Here is a 16,814-nt window from a genome sequence, read left to right on the forward strand (position 1 = left end):
GGCATGTTATAAAAACTGTTCACAGGCCCACTTCCTCTACTAATGACAACTAATGACAACAGGGAAAAAACAAAGTACTTCTCCTTTTTTCATCAAGGACCATTTTAAAGAACTATGGTTTCATCCATTCATGTTTTTCTTTTCTCGGTAATGAAATCTTATCCTGTTGGCTTTGGTAGAATTTACCATTCCCATTGGGCTAAATGCCTCATCAGTCTGCCTTTAGCATCCTCCTCTTCCTTTACAAGCAACAGCTCCTCTGGTCCCCAGTGTAGATGCCACTACTGGTACATAACTAATAGATGCCATTTAAAAACTTGCCACTCGCTATAACAAACAAAGAAAAAGAATTCCCCAGGCTCGGATAAAAACTTTTAGAAAGTAAGCGAGCAGAGATGCTGTTGATGAAAAATTTTTTGACACTTGTTTGAGAGAAGAACGCCAAACCTTGAAAAATTTCCACATCAATTTTGTGGAACCAGTCGAGTCAGAAACGTCCCAACATTTAGATGTTTCTTTGAACTGACCTTGATTTTAGAAACTGAACATTTTCACTTGCTACTACGTATCTAAGGGGCAAAAACATGCAGTTATGAAGCAAATTAATGTAGTACTCCCAGCAAGCAATATCCTGCAGCTCTTTTTGAAGAAATGTGCGTCTATTATAGCTTTGTAACTTGACTCTTATAAATCAGCAGTTACAAGACATATGTGCAATGACTCCAGATTACTTTTATCAAAACCAAACCTTATGCTCTGGCTTTTGATGGGAGATTCTTAACTTGTTTTGCAGCCACCCCTTCCCCAGCCTCCCCTTCCCCTCTGCGAGGCAGGGGAGCATTATGGGGTCTGGTTTGCCGAGAGAACAACCCTAAGCGATTTCCCAGAACCATACAAGAAGGCTGTATCAGAGCTAGAAATTCAAGTCGGGTCCTTGCTTTTCAGTCCTGTGCTTTAGGTGAGCAGAGTGCCTATTAAACGTTTTATTTATACACAGGGGATGAATCCAACTATTTGGATTTTATGAGGTTTTCATATGGGTTTTTATGGATTTGAGTTTTCCGTTGAAAATGCATGATAATTTCTTGGCAATAAACTTCCTGTTTAATTTCATAAATATGTTATCATTAGCTAACTGAAAGCCTGTTAAAACAGTACGCTCTTCTGAAGCGGTTTAATCCTTAGCTCATCAGTGCTTAGTTCTAATGGTTGTTAGGATACTGGATCTACAGCATCTTAAACACTCTCCTAAGCACATTCAAGGCATAAACATTAACAGTCTGTGAATATAATAGTTGCTTTCCTAGCTCACGAATGAAGTTATGGCCTGTCATAACACTGCTTGGGGGCCTCCATGCTGTTCACACAAGCATTCAGGTCTCCAAGCCAGTGGAGAAACCTACCCACATTATTTTTCATCTGGCTCTAGCTCATATTACACGTTAGTCCATTCGCTCTCCCAAACGCACCTCCAGCAAAAGAGCACTCTGTTTAAGATGATTATACGTTAAAGAACAGTCTTTGACACATGTTTCTGAAGATAACAGAGCTCTGTGGGCCAGGATTACTGAATACATGGAGAAAACCTATTTCTTTTCTCCTTTCAGTCCTGATCAAGAGCCTTTTGTTTGAACGTCCTAGGCTTCGGCAGTGAGGTGGCTTGCAAAGGGTAAACAACAGCTTAACGCCCCTGGCAAGCGCCAAGTGAGCTCCAAGTTTGAGCCCTCCTGGGCTTGAAGGAGGGTGGCTGATTATCAGCAGCAGAGCTGGGCTTGTGAGTCCCGTTAAGTGACAGTTATCTACTGAAACTGCACCTCTCCGCAATGGCTTGAATTGCTTTTACATAGAGGCTGCAGTCCTGTTAACTTGCCACAGGGACAAGATCTTGTTTCTTCAGAGGAAACCTGCAGAGCAGAGAGCGTGCCGGAGATCGGGAAAGCCACCGGCGGTGGCGGGTACCAGTGATCCTCCGACAGCATGACCCCTTTGCGAACCTAGGCAAGGGCTGTCCCAAACACCAACTGCTCCCCTGTGTACGCAGGGGCAAGGAAGAGAAACGTGGAGGTAGAAAACTTACTAGGATTTATTTTTAACCTGCAGTAGTAGTGTTTTGCTGGCAGGCCAATTCTGGATCGAAACAGAGTTTGGAATATCAAGGAACATCAGGTTCAAGGAGATCCCACCCCAGCATTTAACCTCTCCTTCCCCGGGTGCTGAAGCAGCTCCATTTCTCGAGGTGACCAGTTCACAGAAGTTCGCAAATGTGGAATGGTGCTTCCACTATATATTTAATGCATGAAAAAATTCCTTTTAGCCCCTCTGAGTATTGAGCTCAGACCTCCAGTGTCACTGATCTCCTCCACCAGTATCTCTATCAGCTTCAGAAGGACTACTGACGAAGTTAAAGAGAATGCGGCTTGACCAAAATGAGGAAAGCTATGAAAGTGATCTACATTTTTCATGTTTTAGCAACCACATATACAGACTTAAACAAGGAAAGGACTACTCTGCCTTACAAAGGCAATTCAACACTTGTATAAGCAGCCGGTTGGAGCGGTTAAGTGCCAAAAACCCCACAGCACGATTGGCAGCAGACAGACAACCAGCTGCCAGAGACGTGCAGGACTAATGGGGGTGGACGCAGAAATGTCCCTCCTAAGCAAAGGGGTGCTCTTGCTCCGGCCCACGGCGCCTGGCTGGTGCAGAGAGCTGCGCTACCTGCGGACGAGTCTTACGACAGTTGCCGAAAGAAAATCAAGGCTCTGCCAGCAGACACCACGTAGTGAGACCCCAAATAAGCAAGTTAAACACATGCTTAACTTTCACCATGTGAGCAGCTCCAGTAAAGCACACGTGGGTAGTCAATGGGATTATTCATGTGCTTAAAGCCAAGAACAGGATAAAGTGCTTCGCTGAATCCGTTCCTTAGTTTCCACTCCAAACTGGCATCTCCTGCGGAAACTGTTGGCAAATGCCGACCTATAACAGTAGCCAATGTATTTTTTAAGAAAAGACATTAGCTTTCCAGTGCTGTGAACCCAGAATATTTCTTTTAAGTGCTTTACGTTCACAAAGTTCTTGAAAAGCATGACTTTGGCAATTGAGTGAATAAAGGTTCAAGGAACATTATACCACTCACATTTTATGTGCCAGAACCACTAAGTTCACTCGGTAGCTCTTACAGTGAAAATCATCAAAAGAAGAGATTATTAACTGGCATGATATAACAGCAGTTCAAAATGGCACATTATTCATCGTTCATCCATTTAGACGGCGCCACTGATATATAGACTTCATCTTTACAAGAAATGCAAGGAGCAACGCAACAGTAACAAACTGGGAGCAAGCTTTAAAATTACATAAGCAAACAAAACAGCTTCATTGCCAAAGAAAGAATCAGGAAGCTGCAATTAGCATTGTATTTTCATATTGGCAGAAACCCAGTCAGTGTAAAATTTAAGTAAAGCCCCTAATAACATGGAAAACTCTCTCAACACAAAATGAGGGTTTTGATCAAGGACTCACGTTCCATCATTTTCTCTTGCTTTTAGTTTACCAGTCTCAACGGCATCCTCTCTCCTCATAGAGGGAAACTGAAGGGCACATAGCTGCGTAGCCCAAACCCTTGGCAGGCTAAAGCTGCCGCTGCAGAGGGGCAGTGAATACTTTATTCCCAGGGACCTTCAAAGTGTTTCCTATTTCAGTGGTAACTTAGTCATCACCAGCCCTTTTAGCTACAGGTTAACTGAAGGTAAGAATCAAAAATTTCTGACTTTTCTGAATTGTCTTCAACAGAGTACAACACAGCGCAACAAACACCAAAACGGTAGGATATTAACTTGTGTACAAGAGCTATTTTAAAGCTCAAAGTCTCTGAAAGGTGGATTTGCGGCAACGAGAAGCAATCCTTAGGGCAGCTCACCTTCCCGCAGCACCTACAAAGGAATTTCCACATGAAAGCCACCTTGGAGCACGAGCAGAAGACTATAAGTCACTCAAAGTCAAAAATAACCTCTCATTTCGCTACTACAGTGCGTGCACTTCGTCCGCCTGTGAAATTCAGGTAGCTCTGGTGGGAAAGCCCAGCCGCGCGCCAGCAGCATCCCACAGCAGGACGCAGCAGCCCCAGACAGCAACGACGCAACCGAGCCCAGCAAACCCCCAGAGAACTGTAAAGTCCGAATGTCCCCTTTTCCCCTACTTCCCGAGGGATCCGATTTCCAAAATATCCCGTTTGCACATATAAAAACCCTCCACTGTTGCTCATAGCCTGAGGAGATGAAAACAGCACAGTCCTGTAGCCGTACGCTTAGGCTTTACCAGCCCTGGCAGGAGCAGGGCTAGGAGGCGAGGACCACCCCAGCCCAAGCCTCCAGCTTTGCTGCAAGGAAAGAAAAATTCTGATACTGCTCATAAGAAAACTTCTCCCTTTCAAGGCTTTCTGTTTATTTAAAGCAAATGCTGTGCAGTACAGATAAATGTCACATCTGATCCACTTCTTGTTGAACAAATATTGCTAATACACTTTAAATACTTCTTTCTCCTCCCCCAGAGTAAACTTCACTGCGCAGTATTTACTTATCCTTTACTAGCAGTTCATATAAACATTGCACTGAACACTACAATAAAACTCTCTGCAAAGGGGATGGAAGCACTTATCAAAGTCGGAAATCATTCCACCAGCATTTGCGCTCTGTAACACAAACCTGACCGGCATGCACGAATCCAAGAGCACGTCAATCATGTCATGATCCTTCATACTCGAGCAAATCTGGCCTAGGTAATCTTTTTGAAACCGATCTAATTCCAGAAAGCTGGTTATTAAAACTGTATCTCATCTAGCATGTTGAAAACAGATATATTCTGCTAGCCAATCAAATCAAATGCAGTCACTCTCTTGCAGATAACAGATAATATTTAAATAAAAAAGCAGCTAATGATGTCTGAATTTGTTTCTCAATCACAAAGAAACAGCAGCGGGCACAGTGATGCAGGGCACTCGGCTGCCAGGGCACCCCTGCACATTTTGGGAGCACGGGAGCTCTGTGGCTGGCCCATGGCCTGATGCCACTACTTACCGGGCATGCCCGTGCAGAGGGCATGGCCCATCCCCAGGACCTTTGGGCAAAACACTTGGGAAACATCATGCTACAAAAAATGACCCCACCGCAGCCCTCCCAGAGGCCAATGCCACCCTGCAAGTAGCAGAAACAGAAGCAGCAAACCCATTTCCCTCCTGCCCCACTGCTCCTCCAGCCACCTCCCCAGCAGCGTGGAAAAGGGATGGGCAGAGTGGCCATCAGAGCAAACAGGATGCCAGGCTGGAGAAAGGAAAGAGCCAGGTGACTTAATGCTTCCCAGTGCCAGGCAGGGAGTCATCTCCTGTCATTAATGGAGATGACAAGGAGGTCAAGGATAAAGCTCTGGTGGAGAAACCTATAAGGGAAGAAGGGCACAGGACAGGAGGTGGAAGAGCAGGGAGACGATGACGACACAGGAACCTTTTCAAGACAGCAAGACTAGATGCAACGTGTGGGACAGGAGAAGCTGAAATCAGTAGGAGGAAACAGAAATCAAATGTCAAACACGCTTGCAGCAAAGATGCCCATAGGATCTGTGCACGCAGGCACCGAGAGCTATTTCATCTCGCTGCAACACCGGTTTCTAGGGGGAGATACTGCTTCTTGTTGTGGCAAGAGCATCTTAAAAACAAAAAACAAACACCGTTATCAAGATTTCATGAATAAGACTTACACTCCCTATCAATACCCCGATCACACAGCTGCCTGTGTGACGAGGCTCACATTGCCTTGTTTTCTTACAAGTTTAAAGAATTTCTGTTTCCTCGCAGTTTAATTCATGTGAAACGTTTTGTTCTCAGAGCCTGTGTACTTGGAGTTTGCTCTGGCCGGGATCCTGCGGCTCGGCTGCCAAGCTTATGCGATTCCAATCAGCAGGATCGCTGCCCAAACAAAACACAGCCCCAGATACAAACACCCTCCAAACTGCGGGGAACTTCAGAGCCAGAGAACTGCATGGCTGATCCTCTAATAGATCTCTACGCTCAGCCAAAGTAAACCCCCCAGAACTAAGCAAATCTCAACGTACAGGATACTCAGAGACAAAATCTCCAGTTTAGCAGCAATTGCTCAAAACCTGAAGTCCTGCTACAGAGATCAACAGCAGAGTAGGAAGGAGTCAACATTTAGAGGACATTAATTATAATAATCATCATCATGAAAACAATAAATAAAACATCCTTAAAATGTCATCTAGTAGGAGGTAAAAAGAAATCAGTGTTAAAATAAACAGTATTTTGGTCTGTCTCTCCACTAAAGTACCAAAATTACCAGTCCATTTTTTCGGTGGAAATTAGGCATGTGGATAGGAGATAGGCATGTCAATATGCATCTGTTTGGATTTGAGCTTTTACAGTTCATTGCTTTACTGATGACTGCTAGACGTATCTTGAAACGGGTTGCAGTTTCCAGTGCCTGGTTTTAACAACATATATTTTGTAACTAGAACAATTTTTTTTAAACCATCAATAGAAATAAAGCTTACCAGCTTTCACTGATTAGTTGCTAGTATAAGAAAGTAGTGACAGCTGTACAGCCTGCTGCATTAGCTGAGCTGTTCTCATAAGTAAGTGCTTCCCAAACCTTTGGCCTCACATATCACTCTTAACCCTCAAATTTTAATCTCTTCTGTGTTCGCATGCAGCTTTTTAACCCTCTAGGACTGCCAGTTGCGTTGTCCTGCTTAACCTCGTAGCGGCTACGCTTAGCACGGCAGAGCGCAACTTAGCCACCATTGAACGAGTTCTCCTGCCACCCAAACCCCATTAGCAGACAGCTGTGTTGTGTATCTTATTAACTGCAATCATTATTAATAAAATTTACACTTGCAATAACATCTCTATTTTACTTCCTTCCCATCCTTGATGATGGTGGCCTTTAAACTACGTTCAGAAGTCAAACAAAACCAGCCTGGAAAGCGCGGCCCCACTACACAGCACTACCTGAAATTAATGTCCTCTCCTCTATCCGCTGTGCATTTTCTCATCACCAGGGCTGCGGCGCGTCCCAAAGAGCGCTGTGCCTCCCTGTGCAAGCCTAGATTTTTAAATTAGGTTACAATTCCAAAAGTACCAACGTGCCAAGATTTCTCTGTGCAAGCTCAGGTATTTATCAGTCCAAGCATTTTTCTAGCCAAACATCAGCCAGGACACAGGCACGAGAGAAGAGGAAAGGTAAAAACAGGGGAAAAGAAGAGGGGAAAAAAAATTAAGAAATAGGAGCTGACAAGAAGAGAGAGAACAAAATAGGACATGCAGTGGCATAGATCTGTCAAGTTCATTCACTTTTATTTTGAGCTGATCTCTTAGCTGCTTTCCAACATATTTTTCCCCTAACACGAGTTTCCAGCATTATTTGGTATAGTCGGCCCAGTGTTAGAACAATGGAAACCTGCTGCATGAACAAGGCTGTTGCGTTTTCAATTTGCTCTTGGAGGCTTTCCAATAATTTCTGTGTCAGAGGATGCTTTAAGAAGTTCTTTCTCTACACTGAGACTTGCAGAGCAAGCCCAGCTCATACAATACCTGCCAGCCAGCCTCTGCATTCCCCAACACCCTTTCAAAAATAGCGCTTCAGTCATTCCCTCATTCTTCCCCTTCATTTTCTGCAATAAATCAATAACTTGTTAAGCAGTTATGTAGTGCAGTGACCTGACCTTGCCTCCTGAAGACAGGTCCTCCGAGCCCGGGATATCGGTTTGAATGATGGAGGTGTCTGCTGCAAGCAGGGAATGTGCCCTGGTTACTTGCTAGAGCTTATGTAGTGCCTAACACTATGCAGAAACAAGCGGTGCAAACCCTTGCCAAAAACGCTTATGTGCTTGCTTAAACATAAACGAAATGAACTTTTTGGATAAGACCATTCAATCCTTATATTTACAGCTATGAGACATAACGATAATCTATTCCTTCCTCTAAAGCTGTCCATTTTATCACCGACCTCAGTCAGACCTCTGATGCCAATTTACAGCACTGCGGAAACGCTCTCAGCATTTAATCCCGGCATTCCCGAGCGTCTCGGAGAAGAGATGTTCCTCTTGCCCCCAGATGAGGCCCTCTGCGCGAGACAGACCTGCTCCTTCAGCCAGTTGCCCTCCTTTTTGGAAAGCCTCCATCAGGGCCGTGCCACACCCCCAAAAGCCCCCCTTTCTCAGTCCCCCAAGGAGATGCCATGCGGTTCTGGCCCCCACTCCCCACCACCCCTCAGAGTCCCCCAGGACCCACGCCATTGCTGATGCACAATATAGGTGAGACTTGGGTCCTACTGAAGTAGGGCTGCATAAGGGGGATTTCACACCGGGTCTTCCTGGCTCTCACAAGCCATGAACGAGAACAGCGCACAGGCCAGCTTGCATCAGCAATAAGGGCGCCTACAGAAAATGATAAAAGACGTCCTTCTGCAATGTGTCTAGTTAACTCAGTGAAGCTTTAGAGTTGGACAACTGACAGGATTTGCACCAAGAAATCTTTAAAACAAAAAATTAATTTACATTCCCGTTTCTCCTGCAGCTTCATTGCTCATTAAGTTGAGCCAAGTCAGATGCAAAATTATGCTGCCCTTTTTTTTTTTTTTTTTTTTTTTTAAAACGCAGAATGATTTAAGTAAGGTAGCTGAGACTGGTCCTCCTCTTTGTTCATGCTAACCTACTGCATGCATGAAACAGCCCTCTCATACCCAAGCGTTGTAGAAAAAGGTTAAATCTACAGGCTTTTCAAGGTTTTTTCCAAAGTAATTAATATTTTCTGATGTTTCCACTTTTTCTGAGTGCCACAGGACAAGTCCTTAGCACTCGAGGAGAAGGGAGATAAGCTTCCAAGTGCTCACAAGTTAAGCACCCAAACCCAGAGATATTCAGAAATTCCAGCAGCTCTGTAAAACCTCAGTTTCTTCTTCGCCTGTCAAAAAAGTTCAGATATTTTTTGCAGAAGCCTAACGAATCCCTCTGCTCAGTATTCAGTATTAAATAAAATGACTAACATTTTGAATCTTATACATATATATACATAGATATATACACACACTCACGGTTCTTAGGAAAAGAGAAAAAAAAAAAAAAAAAAAGGCAAACCCCTCCAGAACAGGAATAAAACATGCACCATGCCATTCACCCAAAAGCCCTTCTCCCCTCAGGGGACAGTTAACATACCATCGGCAAGCACATACGGGACCAATTACCAAGAGCTGGCTCCTCGCGCAGGCACCACCGCGTCACTCGGGAGGAATCCACAACTGATTAAACAAACTCAAGTAATTCCACTCTGGAAACACGTGTTCGGCCCTCACTAATTCCCAGTCTTTAGGAATCCCATATGCCATGAAAAGACTATCCCTGATTCCACAAAAATCCAAGGCAAAACAAACATTGAGTTCAACAGGAACAGAACGAGGCCCTAGCTTTACCGCTGCTATACACGTGCTACTACGCGCACTCTTATTACTACGTTTTACAACAGGAGTTAAACATCGCTATTTCAGTCTTGTAAGTCAACGTAGCCAATGGGATGAACTGCATTGAATTAGGGACTATCCAATTGTTTAATTTAGACCAAACCAAACAAAAAGCTGGAAACTATCCAAGCGTTCCAAAACCAGCATAATTTTAAGATTTCAGGACTATTAGGATCATCATTCAACCTTCTACGCTGCGATGGTTACTTCCTGTTTTTCCAATAATTGTACCAACAGACACTCACTGTTGTCCGAACCGCTCCAAGTTTCGCCTGGCGCAGCAGCAACTTGCAAGTTTTCCAAGCAGAAAACACGTGCAGAACAAACACTCCCGCACAGCGGCGGAGCAGCAGCAAAGGCACATCCTCATTCTCTGCATGTGTCCTCAATTTTCTTTTTTTCCCCCCTGTTGACTGATGATCACCTTAAACACAATCCAGTCTCAGGCACTTAAAAACCCAAATAATTTTGCACCGAGAAAAGCTAGTCAATTTTGAATCTGGGAGTTTTGATTCAACTTTGAGCAATGAAGTTCCAGGAGAAACAGGAACGTAAATGAGGCAGGTTCGTTTTCTTTTTTAAAAGGTCTCTTGGTGCAAATCCTGCCAGTTACCACAAATAAAACTGCAACTTTTTTCAGGCTTAAGAGAAATGAAATAATACGGAACATAAACATCCAGGGAAAACGGTCCGAGCTTTTAAAGCTCTGAGCTTCTCTAGGTCTAATCGGTAATGACTAATATATACTCCCATAACATAGCATGATTGAAATATTCTGAATATCCATAATGTTTATGGTCTCCAATTTACCTACCCCGGCAGCTAGTTACAGATGTGAAAAAATAACAAAATTAAAATAAATGAACTGCCTGCCCAACACTTCCCCACTGTCTCCTTCCTTTGCCCCATTCAATTTAACTTATAAGCTTTACTGATGTAGTTTTTCCAGCATCCTTCAAAGTGCATAAAACCCTATTTCTACAGGAGACATTAACAAGGTGGCTTTTAATCAAACTTGATGCATCTGAAATCTAAATTATTTACCCTGAAAGAGAAGGGACTGAAAGAATTTAGGAGCCTCTGATAAAATATTAAAGTATTGAATCTTGTGAACACCAATTAGTCATTCCTTTAGAAAAAAAATGCTTCAAGATAAATATTTTTTTAATGAAAAGAAGATATGTATTTGGCTGAAAAAACAAACTGTGATGCAAAATGTTTGAACAGCTTTACAAATGCAGTTCTCTATAATTATACTAAGACTGCTAAAAATTCCACTTTTACAACCACCACCGCCACAAATAAATAATTGCCAAAATAAATCCAGCAGATTGCCATGCAAAAATGTGTTTTCTGTAGCTTAGTCTTGTGATAATTTTACAGCAGGTCTCTCTGCTCAGATTTGCAGCTTTTTTCCCTCTGCATTCTGACCACTAATCTTATAATTCACCTTCTCTTATACTTGAAATACTTTATGCCACAGCCTTACCGATAGCTTCTGAACTGCGCCTACCTAAGCTACTTGCATAGGTGCAGCCTATATAAAGGAGATACAGTTCTTTCAAAAAAAAAAATCTTTGGGCCAAAATGATAAGTGATGTAAACGAGAGCAACCTGGTCTAAAAAGAAAAAAGACTAATTCTAAGCACTTATTGACACGAGGGTAGCCAAGGACCCTGCAGATAGGAGGCAGACGGGAACACACACACACAGACTGAGCATGGATCGCCAGTGCTGCTTCTGCCCCAGTTCTGCAATTGGGAAGGAATCTGTGGAGAACTTTTCAAGGGAATTTGCCAAGGTTCCTGGACTCTTCTGCATACATTTCCGGGAAATATTACTGTTTAGTTCATCGTGTTTAACGCAGTTCTCACTTTTGGAAAGGCAAAATGATTTAGAAAGTAATCAAAATAAACACTGACCTATTAGCTAGTATCATCAAGGCCAACTACTCAGAGAGAGCACCATCATCAAAAGGGAACCTCAAAGAAGAGCTCCTCTGCTTTAAGCTACAAGGCACACAAGAGTAAAGGCAAGGCTACAGAAGACCTTAGGGCTCATCACCACTCACCTGTATTAGATTTTCCATTACAGCTGCTGCAATTCTCAAGCCTGCCTGCGGCAAAGCTTCCTTTGCCTACGTTTTTTCCAAGCACATTCAGCACAAAATGTGCCGCATGGGTACAGGATAAGGTTTTGCCTTAGGTCTAGGCTTGGGAAGTCAGAGCAAAACGCTCAAAATGGACATTTCTCTACCTGAGGGTTGATCAGAGGTAGATGCCAGCGGTCCATTTTTCTGCTTTCTGAGGGTGGCCATTATATAAAGGAAAGCCTGTAAAAATATTTATATTGTGGGTAAGTTACTTTCAGAATCCAACACTGTAAAACATTTTTGTTCAAAAATACAAGAAAAAAACAGCTCAGAAGCAAAGCTTGAAGCAGATAACCTCAAAAGTGGAAAGTCTGAGCAAGGTGTTAACTGAAGTCAGAGATTTTGAGAAGGAACTTAACTCCACACCAGTCAACCACTGCCACACAGCCCCTCAGATGCAGAGACCTTTAACCTTACTACATGATTTTCAGTCTCTAGATAGCTTGAGGAGTGTAAAGCATCCTTCTTCAATATTTATTCAATTTCAGATCCCAGGTTCTCTGTCCGGAATAGATTTTCAGATGACCTTAGAAAAGCTTCTGAAATTACATTAGCAAAGATTTGCATGCACAGCAATTTGCACAAGCCAAACCTACAGTTCTACAAGACGATCAGATAGACAAACATCTGCCCACTCAATTCTGAGCGGCTGAGGAGAGTAAAAGACCTCTGATCATTCAACAAAGCCTGTTCCCTCTTGGGTGCAATCCAGCAACCACCACAATCAAAATATTCCAAGTTTTGTTTTTTTCACATCTTTAACTGTGGGTCGAGCATCATGTGCATCTCAGTGTCATCTATATTACAATGAGCACAACACAGAAAAACAGAAGTTATAGAGCTAAAAGCTCTCCCTGCAGAGTCAGGAACATAAACGTAATGACATGTTCTGTTGTTCAAGACCAGGAAAGCGTATGCAGTTATTCACAAAAGATGACAATAGTTTTTGACTTTGACACAATGAAAAAAAAAAAAAAGTAACAAGGAGATCTGCTTAAACACTGGGTTTTACAAGGAATGGATTTGTAGAAACAAAGGTCAGAAATTATTTAAAAACCACGATATTGCAGGCATTGTTCCATCACTGGTATAAAGATGAGGAGGGAACCAGCCTCTCCAACACGTTAAACAGGGCTGTGGTTATAATCACCTGTAGCATCTCTAGAAAAGTGATTAGTTCCAACTCCTGCCCTACAACATGAGCATTTCCACTTTAATGTTTCATCTCCACTACAGTTAGAAATTAACAGACTCTTGCAACGATCTATCTATGCTATTCCCAACCTGAGAGAGTAAAGCTGCTCCCAAAGCAGATTTGAGATTGCCTTTTATGCTTATGCAGCAGACGAACCACAAATGCCATTCACCATTAAGCCACCAATATATAATAACATTTAATGGTGCACTATGTGCCTGAATGGGGAACGGGTGCAAGCATCTGTATAGAGCACAAATTATTTCATCAGCTTCCCTACAGTTTCCCTCCTTGTTTTCCTCCCCAAACGTGCATTTCTGTACTGGAGAATGGAAGTAAAATGCAGCTCGTGGGCTATGTATTTGCTGTATTACCACCACGGACCAGACAACACTGGGGAAGAAAGAGGGGACAACTTTGAAAACTGTGTAGGCGATGAACGCACCATCGAAGAGATAACACGCACAGAGCTATGGCAACTCATGTCATCAGCACCCCAGTGCCCTGGCCTAGATGAAAGACTCCCGGGCGCTGCTGCCCTGCAGTAGGTTAGATGTAACGAGCCTGACCACCCGCCACAGCTGCCCCACCATCATCAACGGTCACGGGGAGGAGGGCTGTCTCTTCACTTCTGTAGATCGCTATGTGTGAATACGGAACAGAAGGGACAAGCGATCCTAGGCTCGTTTTTCCCCAGCCCGTTCGATTTGGAAGAGGTTCTTCTCCAGCTCAGCGCACAAAGTATTCTGGGTTCGGCCTCTTTTCTGTGTGGCATACGATCAAACCGTATTTAGCAGAAATCCAATTCTTCTACAGAAACTGCACCTTAATAAACTGCATCTTACTTCTCTTTCTGATCCATGTTCAAAGGGAGAGAGTACTACGTGGCTTCCCAAGCTATTCCTTCATGAACATTACTCTCCATCCAGATCCATTTCAAATTTTAAAACCACATTCGCTATGGGGAAAAAAAAAAAAAAAAGCACAGCAAAGAGGCTAAGTTGTCTTCCCATACTATAGTCACTTAATAATCATAAGCAATTTCTCAGAGAAGTCCTCCAGGCACAGTTTTAATGTTAAAGCAATTCCATTCACTGATGCAGAGCCGATAGCCCAGCTCATTAAAAATTACAAGACACAATTTCAAGAACAGCCACAATTTATGGGGCAGAGAGTTCAGTCACGCTCCACACAACGCCGCAGCTGCGCAACACCAACCGTCTCTGATGCTCCCTGAATTCAGCGCTGAAACTCCTAGTTTTGGGGCCCAGCTGCCTAAGAGGCACTAAGGCACCCTGCAAGGCTTCCTGCTATAGCAACGAACAACGCTTCTTGTACCTGCAGCTCCCCAAGAAGCTTAGGTAGATAGAGAAAACGTGTGAATCCCACCTGAGTGACAACTCCCTCTTGGAGTTAAGGGCTTACTCCCATTTTGCCAGCTATAAAACTCGTGGGAGAGAGGATGGTAGGAGAGGCAGCTTTGTAATTACACTATTTACCTCGCATGTGGGCAAAGAACATTCAAACAGCTAGTTTAATTAAAAATAAGGACATGAGTCCAAAATGCTGGGAGAGCTCAGACTGCTGGGGGCAAAGGGATGGTTGTCTCACTCCATGCTGCTGGATATCGGGTGCTGGTCGGCCGGGTCAAGGAGACATTGACTTGCCATCCCAGCTAAACTAGATGCTGTATCAAAGCAAGACACTGTCTATCCAGAGTACGCTCCTGATCTATACTGACTTTGCAAACGTCACATTGCTCTGTTTAAGGCTTCGCGTTCCTTTCTGAAGGAAAGCCTCATTTCTAAAAAAAAATAAGCCCACTAGAAGAGGATTAACTACCCTTAAAAAATACTTAACAACCTCTTTGCATGTTATCCAGTGGCCCGTACATACGCCAGATGAACAGTGTTTATTTAATGCATTATCGTCTTCTACACTTCTGTTTAAAATCCATAAGCCTACTTACGACTAGTCTGAGACATGCAAATATCTACAGCTTACTCAGTTCAAGAATCCTCTGCTTTCAAAATGTCCATTCAGCAGCCCTGCCAGATACTGTTTCACAATACTACAGGCTCACTTATTCATAAACAAATCATTAACATTCTTGACATAAATCCATAGTGTACAACAAATCCCAGCTATGATAATGTTTTACTACATTTGCTGTGCCCATCATGAATGGGAGTTCTGTTCTCACAAAAAAACATCCTCAACAAATAAAAGGCAAATTATTCTGTGCGAGAAAACTGCCAGTATGAAACGCTTATGCGCAAATTACAAACTAATTATCAAGTTCATATAGTAATAAACCTTGTGTTCGGTTAACGAAATCAGCTGTCACAATTTAGGCAAGAAATTTCCTTGCAAGGATTCTTAATAACGAACAAACTCCGATGGTTACACAGAGCATTACAGACTTTCTTCATTTTCTCCGCTACAAGGGAAACCTTTCACACGTTCCTGGTTCTCCAAAGCAGAGTAGAAGAGTCATTTGAAAAGATTTTTCTAAATCCCTTCAGCGTTCACTCCCTTCCATAGATTTATCGCCCTATATCAGCGGTTTTCAAGCCATTGCAGAGCCAAGCCCTGCAATGATTGAGGTCCATTTTTACACACGCGCACACACACAGCAAAGCTTAAATTAGATCAATTAAGACGAATGGAACATTAATTAACACGTCAAGGGCGGGTTGCCTGTTCTCGCTCAATCTACTGCAGCGCCCAGCAGCAGTTTAAATCGGGTTTCCCCACAAACGGCTCGGCAGCTAAAGCCTTTTGGGGACGGGCACTGTCACCCGCGGCGGCTCGGGGGACGAGCGAGGTTACGGACCCCGTCCGGCTACGCGGCATCCAGCCGCCAGCCCTCCTCTGGCAACGCGGGGGAAATCAGAGATTTAAATCCTTAGCGTTTCCCTTAATTCGCCTCCTTCGCTTTCAGAGGCCCCGCACCGCTCATGTTCAAAGCATTAAAAGAAAAAGAGCAGAAGACAGTTAAACTTTCTGCCGGTGCTCTCGGCAGAGCACAAACAGGCTCGAAAGGGACGGCGTTTCTCAGCGGGCTGATAAACACAACACAGAGTGTTTTCTACGCTGGCTGCCAGCTCGACCCAATAAATGAAAGATGTTTTCAATTTGGGAGAAGATGCATGTGCACTGAAACATTTAATATTTAGCAAAAACCAAATGCTGCTATCTTCGGCCTCAGTCCTGCAAGAAATTAGGCCCTCGCTTAACGTTCAGTGAAGCGGCCCATTGGCATTCGTGACGGCTCACAGTACGTAAAAATAAGCACGTGGCTAAAATTTTGCCGAAATGAGGCCTTTGTTGTTCTATAAAAGTGTGCATTTACTTATAATTAAGTTACCGCATTTACTAGGGGCATGCCCTCTCTTTTTATTATTTTGATTGACACAGCTTTTCCCTTTGCAGCTTGTTTTAGCTCCAGCTATGTGAGAATTTAACTGCAGTACACACGCTGCAGCCTATGACTATATATAGCACAAATAACTTGCAGTCTTTCGGCCTTAACTGAGTGACATTCCGTAACTCAGGACAGCGATTTACAGGATATATTTGTGGGTTTTGCTATGTACCCAGCTGTCTAAAATATTTCAAGCCTGTCTTTGCCAAAGAACGCAGCTACCAAAGAATTACTGGAATTGTCTCGCCTGACTTCGGTATCACAGAGGTCGGCATCCTTAGCAGGTCCTGCTTTCACCTCAAATCTCCCAATTGTGTAACATATCTGTTAGCGGGCGAGCCCCACCGCGACAGCGGGGACGCCAGCGGCCCGAGGCACCCTGGCACAGTCCTGCCCCATCCCTGCGCCACCCGCGTGCGGCGCCTGTCCCACCCTCGGCACGGACAGCAGGATTCGGCTGGGTCTTGCGAAAAATACATTGGTGATGGCATTGGGGGGAGAAATAAAGACCTT

At 43.6% G+C, this 16,814-nt stretch overlaps 1 protein-coding gene across 4 annotated transcripts in view; it reads right to left on the minus strand.

Moving 5' to 3' along the window:
- Positions 1-16,814, minus strand: part of PID1 (phosphotyrosine interaction domain containing 1) — an 87,248-nt gene that overhangs the window by 53,360 nt on the left and 17,074 nt on the right. Inside the window, exon 1 of one of the 4 annotated variants that reach the window (XM_068955063.1) lies at positions 11,599-11,859. The exons of 2 other annotated variants lie outside the window; for them this stretch is intronic. In XM_068955063.1, coding sequence (XP_068811164.1) covers positions 11,599-11,616 — 18 coding nt within the window. In that variant the 5' untranslated portion in view covers positions 11,617-11,859. Of the gene's footprint in view, positions 1-11,598; positions 11,860-16,814 lie in introns of those variants that run through there. One more of the 4 variants, XM_009675780.2, reaches the window with a different exon arrangement.

This window comes from Struthio camelus, chromosome 9, assembly GCF_040807025.1.
Source record: "Struthio camelus isolate bStrCam1 chromosome 9, bStrCam1.hap1, whole genome shotgun sequence".
Lineage (NCBI taxonomy): Eukaryota > Metazoa > Chordata > Aves > Struthioniformes > Struthionidae > Struthio > Struthio camelus.